General features: G+C 55.2%; 1 protein-coding gene across 2 annotated transcripts in view; it reads left to right on the top strand.

Annotated features, from left to right (window-relative positions):
* The first annotated feature begins 1579 nt into the window (after positions 1 to 1579).
* The window catches only part of SGSM1 (small G protein signaling modulator 1), an 86951-nt gene continuing 81535 nt past the window's right edge, over positions 1580 to 6995 (top strand). For both annotated transcript variants that reach the window (XM_078060845.1, XM_036105209.2), the window contains exons 1-2: positions 1580 to 1704; positions 1810 to 1853. In XM_078060845.1, coding sequence (XP_077916971.1) covers positions 1686 to 1704; positions 1810 to 1853 — 63 coding nt within the window. In that variant the 5' untranslated portion in view covers positions 1580 to 1685. The remainder of the gene's footprint in view (positions 1705 to 1809; positions 1854 to 6995) is intronic.

The following is a 6995-nucleotide window of genomic DNA, read 5'->3' as shown; positions in this document are numbered from 1 at the left end:
CAACTATTTCACATATTCTGGGCCCCCCCGTGGACTCGCCACATTCTCATTAGGGATAGTGGGTGAGTGGGATTGTGATTGAGAGTCCCCTTCCCTAGCAAGGAGCAGGTGTGTGTCTCAGGCTAGCCAGTGGGATGCTCCCTCCTTGGAACAGGAGCTTCCAACAGCTATAGCTCGTTTCACCTGAGTGGTGGCACCCTAACCACACTGTCCTCACCAGGTGACTATTCCCAAAGGTCTCTCTTTCTGGAGCTGCCTTGCTTTCAACCCAGTTCCCCAGTCTCCCCTGGACTCTGGGAATGCCTGTTATCTTTCCAGTTTATTCCCTTTTCCCTAGGTTAGCCAAAATGAACTTCTCTGGCTTCGGGCCAAAGACAACTGACACTGACAAGTGGAAAAGAGGGGATTCCAAATCCCCTCAGGGAGAGGACACACTCTGAGCGGTCCTCAGTCCTTGTGACAGGAGGGCTGAATCCTGGGGGGGTGGGGGGCTCTTGAGGGCAGGATGCAAGTCCTTAACATGGACTTCAAGGCCCTAACAGGACCTTGGCCTCCCACCATCCTCCTTGTTCATGCCACTCCAGCCCCACTGGCCTCCAAGCTGTTTGTCACACCCAGTGGCACACTCCCATCTCAGCCTTTGCACTTTCTGTTCCCTTTGCCTAGAATGCTCTTCCTCCAGAAATCCTCAAGGTCTACTCTTTCTCTTCTTTACTCAAATGTCACCTCCTCAGTGAGACCTCCCTCAAGCACCCTACTTTAAAATACAAACCCCACCTGTGTGGGCCCTCCTTGTCTCCTTTGCCTACTTAATTTTTCTCCAGAAACTTCCAACATGCCACATCATCTGCTTATTTTGTTGTCTACCTCCTAAGCCCTTCAAGGGCAGGCTTTTGTCTGACTTGCTCACTTCGATATCAGCAGCACAGTAACCTGGCACAGGGTAGGTGCTCAATAAATGTTTGTAGACCCGAGTTGCAGTCTGGGTGGCCGTGGTCAGGAATTTGGTGGAACAAGCGTTGGTCCCAAAGAAGCCATTGCCTGCCTGGCCCTGGAGGTCCTGGCTGACAGGTGCCCTATTGGGGTCCTAGGAGGATCCCACTCTCCCAGTGATCTGCATGTGGGGAAGGGAGCCACTCAAGGCCTGGCCATATCTTGGAAGACTCTCAGTAATAATAATAAAATAATAATAACAATAATAAGAATAATAAACAGCAGCTATCTTTTACGGTTGCTGGCCTTTTTTCCCAGGTCTCGGTTAAGTGCTTTACATTCACTATCTCATTGACGTCTCATATCATTCCTATGATGTTATCATATTATATCCATTTTAAAGATGAGAACACTGAGGCTCGAGCCTGGCACAGAGCGGACCTCAAACAAATGATGCCTCCTTGCTCAGCCCAATAGAGGTTGTGAGGGACCTGGGGCGCCGGGCGTGGGGGGCAGGGCTTCCCGCGGAGGGCGGGGTGCTGGCCGTGCGGGACCCGAGCGTGCGTCCGGCCCCAGAGGACCCTCCCGCCCGGCGCCGGGCCGCGCAGAGGCGGCTCTCTGGCGGGGCGGGGCGGCCGCGCGGTGGGGCCTGACGTCACCGGGCGCTCGGCCCCGCCCCGCCGCGGCTGCTGCAGCCGAGCCAGCGAGCAGGCACCGCCGCCGCCCGGACTGGGAACGCAGCGCGCGCGGCCATGGCCTCGGGCCCCGCGGGTAAGCGGGCGCGGGGCGCGGGGCGCGGGGGCGGCGGGAGGACAGCCCCGGGCCCCCGCCCCCAGCGCTGGGCTGACCGGCTGTCCCCCCCGTCTCGTCCCACAGAGGCGGACACGCGACAGAGGCTGCTGCGCACCGTCAAGAAGGAGGTAGGTGCCGGGGCGGAGGGCGCGACCCTGGGGAAGGGGGCTGCCGCAGCCCCCCGGGGAAGGGTCTCTAAAGGAGTGGTGGTTCGTGGCAGCGGGGGCGGCCACCTCGGGTGCGGGGCTCACCTGGGTAGGTATTTACCTCCTGCAGCACTGGAGGCGGGTGAGTTTGGGGGTGGGGGCCTCGGGTATTGGGGGGGCTCTGGATGCTGTGTGCAGGGGCGGATGGAGCGGGAGGGCCCCCCAGGTGTGGGGCACACCTGGATGTGTCTGAGTAGGACCCCCTCTTGTGGAGGAGCAGGTGGGTGGGTCTCACTAAGGTGAGGCAAGCACCTGGGCGGGGGGCCGACTGGACGTATTGGGAGGTGGAGGCCTGGATGGGGCTGCAGAAGGAGGACCAGACTTCGGAAAAGGGGAAAGGTTCACTTTGGGAAAATAACAACCCCCCCCCCGTCTCCCCTTCCCCCCAATTCTCAGTCCTTGGATCCACCCCCGGGAGCCAGGGGACTCCCTCCCTGAAAGTCCCTGGTCAGTGGGTTACTCCATTTGTGGTCATGTGCCAGGGCGTCTTGGCAGGTGGGTTCCCCTCACCCACCCCTCCCCCCCCCCCACGCAGTAGGGTGAGAATCAGGTAGGGCTCAGCTGCCCTTCTGCCCCTTCGCTCTCCTTGGGGCCAGCTGGGGAGCCCAGTCTAGCCTTTAGTTAATAGCGCTTGACTTCCGGCAGAGGGGTGAATCTATAGTGATGGGTTCCTGGGAAGCATTTAGATGCCTGGACCGTGTGTGCGTGTGTGTAGAGCACGCTCACGCCTGTGTGGGCGAGGACGTGAGTGTGTGTGTCTGAGAACATCTGTGCATCTGTCTGGAGATATCCAAGTGTATCTCCATATTGCGTGTCCATGTGTCTGTGTGTTTATCTGTTTTTGTGAGTATGATGTGTATCTGTGTGATGCATGAGTCTCTGTGTGCATGAGTGAGGCTGTGACCATGTATGTGTGACTGTATGTGTATATCTTGCCTTCCTTATGTCACCTCACATCCCTCACCCTGGGACCCCATCACTGCTGAGCTGATCACCTATCTTGAGTCCTCAGCCCGAGACCATGAATGGCTGCAGACCTTGGGGGCTGGCCTGATTCCTTTGCCTCTGTGTTTGTGTGTGTGTGTGTATGTGTGTGTGTGTGTGTGTGTGTGTGTGTTGAGGGTGTCAGCCTTTGGTGTCAGCACTGAGCACCAAGAAGGCCCTCCCCACATGGTGGCAGACAGCCATCAAAGACAGCCTTGAAGCTGGGACCTGTTGCTGCCCCGCCCTCCTCGGAAAGCATGGGCGTATGTCTGTGTATAGGTCTCTGTGTGTGGCATGTCCCGTGTTGTTGAAAGAAATCAGCTCCAGGGCTGGTTGTACACTCTAGCATTTCTGAATAAGGATGCACAATAGGATACGTGGAATTCCTCAGAAAGGCCCAGAACTTTTCACTTTAGCCCTCTTAGAGGCACTGTGTAGATCTGACGAAAGCTCTATCTAAATAGACCATCTTTCCAACAGAACCTACAGATCTACAATATTCTGAGGACTGTGTTGGGGGAGGGTGTCCATAGAACCTTCCCGAAAGCCTTCAGGTTAAAACCTGCAGTCTCTGTGTTCATTGTTTGACTAAACCTAGTTAGTTTAGGTTAATTTGTGCTTCCCAGATGTTTTCACCTGGAATGGCTATGTTTTTAAGGAAATGGTTTGCTGGTTCAATTGGGAGGGGTCTACAGGCAGAAGAGCATGTGAGCAAGACATCTGGGGAGAACAGTGCCTCTGGGCAGGGCTCAGCTGGGGCCCTGGTACCAGCTTGGCCAGCAGCTCCCTTGGTGCCCTGGCCAAGCCCTTTCTCCTCTCAAGGACTCAGTTTCCACATCTGGAGAAAGAGCCATTGGTCCAGTGTTCTTAGAGATCCCACCCATGTTAGTCTAGTTTGGGATATTGGCAGGCTGTGGGGGACACTTTGACCCTGGTGACCAGAGTTGTGGGCTTGCATCCTCTGTCCTGGGAGCAGCCAAGTTTGGGGCTTGTAATGAGCTTTCTGACTGGCATAAGGCCGAGGCCATCACCTGATCAGAGGGACCCCCTGGCACCCTGCTTGGTGCCTGAGGGGGTCAGGGACAGAACCTTGCAAGTTTGGGCAAAGGGCCTCAAGCACCCCATTACCTGCAGTCAGAAGGCAAGGCTTACCGTCACAAGTTGGTGGCTGGTTCTAAATTCTGCATTTCTTGGGGCACGTCATTTCAGTAATCAGATTTTCCATATAGTGGGGGCTACTCTGTGCCAGACCCTGTGTACACAGTAACTTTATGAGGTGACTGAGATTGTCCCCATTTTACGGACAAGGAAACCAAGCCTGGAGTGGAGGTGTGAGCTGCTCAAGAGAACACAGCCAAGAAGGTGCAAAGCCAAGGACTTAACCCCCAGGTCTGTCTGACATCAGAGCCAGGCTCTTACCTCTTATATGCCAAATGTGCCCATCCAGCCTACACGGCACAGGATGAGTCTCAGCATGTGGGTGGCATGGTTTCCATCATACAGAGGTGACAAATGGCCCAGACAGAATAAATGATGTCTCAAGGGCAGGGAACCAGTAAAGGGAAGACAAGTTCAACTCTTCAATGAGCCCTTTGTTCAGCATGGATGCCCCTAAGGGCATGGTGACAAGTCCATCCCCCACCCCCAAGGCAGACCTCCTCTCTCCTTTCCTTCCTCTGTGCACCTCTTTGGGGAGCATCTCCCCCCAGTATCAGAGACCCAGTCTCCAATGGAAATGGTGGAGGGAAGCTCTTTGCCTAGAAACCTGGGAGTCAAGTCTGCTCTTCCTTCTCCCTCCTCCCCCATCTTCTGGGTTCAGAGGAGCCACATCCCTGCCTGTCACAGCCTCGTTCAGAGGCACCTCCCATCATTCTTTCTGGAAGGGGTGGCTTAACAATCCGTTTCCTTAGACAAGGTGTGCAAGTTTGGGCTGAGCCACGGAAGCCGCAAAGGCCAGCGGAGGCTGTGGGGCTGGAAGCTCTGTCCAGTGCTGACTCTGGGAGCCAGTATGATCCAGCACCATGAAGCGAGTCAAGAAGGAGCTTTGGGCTCACCCAGAGCTGGGTTCAAATTCTGGTGCGTTTATCTACTGAGGGGCATCTGTGTGCCAGACACCAGTCTGGGCTCTGTGGATACAGCAGTGAACAAGATAAGTCCTGCCCACTTGGGGCTGACATCCTAGTATGGTAGACGGACCCCAAGAGACATTCTGACTGTAATTCAAGGGATCATGACAGGCTTTGCACCAACGTGTGAAGGAGAGGCACTTGGCACCACAAGAACACATAACAGGGTGAAGTAACCTCATGCAGGTGGCCCAGGAAGGCGTTCTGGAGGAAGTGATGTTTAGGATACGTGAGGGATGAGTAAACCTTCTAGTTGGAGGTAGGAGGTGGGAAGACACAGAAGAAAACCCTTCCTGGCAGAGGGAACTGCATATACAAAGGCTTTGTGGCTGGAGGGAGCACTGTGAACTCGAGGGATGAAAGGACTGGGAAGTGGCTGGAGTACAGAGAGAAAGCAGCATGGTGCCAAATGCAGAGGGGCAGAGCACATGGTCCTATCCTAAAAGCACAAGGAAAGGAGCAGGGAGGACATGAGCTATATGGAGGTAGAGGGTGGAGCTAAACTTGGTTGCTTGTAAATTGCACAGTCTTAGACAAGCATCTGTCTTTACTTCACAAGGGTCCTGAGTTTCAGTTTACTCATCATGAGGATGAAGATTACTCACCTTTCAGGATAAGCCATGTGAAAACACCCACCACATGAGCCTGAGCTGCTTCTGGGCAGGCGTCTTATTTTTTTCTATCTCCCCAATGTCGCCAAGGGAAAGCTGGAGACAGGGTGGCCTCGGCATAATTTCCTCTAGTTAAACCCAACCAGCTCCGTCCTGGCTCCTTCCTGGCTCTCTTCGCCCTCCCCTCCTTTCCTCTCCCCGCCTCCACCCCTTAATTTTGTTTTGGTTCCCTGAGCAGCCGGGGACTGGCTTCTTGTTGCCATGACGACTGCCCTTAAAGGAGCCAGCCACGTGACACGAGTTGATAACGGAAGTGGAGTGACTAACTGCCTTGTTTTCTTGCCTGGTGCTGGGCCTGGGAGGCCTCTTGATCGGAAGGGAGAAGGCTGCAGCTGGAGGACGGGAGGAGAGACCCTGGGAAGGAGGCAGGGGGACGAGGCGGGTGCTGGAGAGGAGGCTCTGTGTACTTCTGCAAACTGGGGCTGGTGGGAGAGCTGCCGTGGGGAGCCCTTGTCACAGTGCCTGAGCTGGGCGTGTTTGGGGAGCTGCGCCGGGCTGGCCGCGCCTCCCAGCCCTCGGGTGGGGGGTGATGGGATGGGGGAGGAGGGCTCCACATCCTAAGAAGACTAGAGGAAAGTGAGAGAATCAACCCATGTTTCTACTAAGACCCCCATGGTGCTTCCACTTTAATCCAGTGGTACTCAATGAAAGAAGGGTGACAATTTTGCCCTCCCCCCCCGGTAGGGTTGCCAGATAACATATGGGTCATACAGTTAAATTTGAATTCCAGATAAACAGTGAATTTTTTTTTTTTTTTTTTTTTTTTTTTTTAGTGTATGTATTGCTAAATCTGGCAGCCCTTCCCCAGGGGACATTTGGTAATGTCTGGAGCCATTTCTGGTTGTCAAAACTGGGGGTGCTGCTGGCATCTAGCAGGGAGAGTCCAGGGATGCTGCTCAGCTTCCCGCAATGCACAGGACAGCCCTCCTTCCCCACCACGAAGAAGCGTCCAGCCCAGAATGGCACTGTTGTTGAGACTGAGAAACCTCTGTGCCGGCCACTGTGCTGAGTGAGCCCCACACGTTCCCTCCTCCACTCTCCACGGCGGCCCTGAGAGGGAGAATACTCATCTGCTTCACTGTGATAAAGAAGGAGCTATAGGTACTGAGAGGTTAAGCAGCTCCCTTTAAGGTCACACAGCCAGGCCGTGGAGAAGCCAGGATTCAAACCCTGCTTTGTCGTCAGGCCCTGACGGGTGGCCTCACAGAGGTTCAGCGTAGTCCCTGGAAATGTGGCTGGGGGTCAGGCGTGTGTAGGGGAAGAGATGAGGCAGGACAGGTCCA

This window comes from Halichoerus grypus, chromosome 13 (assembly GCF_964656455.1).
Source record: "Halichoerus grypus chromosome 13, mHalGry1.hap1.1, whole genome shotgun sequence".
NCBI classification, from domain to species: Eukaryota; Metazoa; Chordata; class Mammalia; order Carnivora; family Phocidae; genus Halichoerus; species Halichoerus grypus.
Note: the sequence above shows the minus strand (reverse complement) of the source record. Positions and strands in the feature narration are given on the sequence as shown.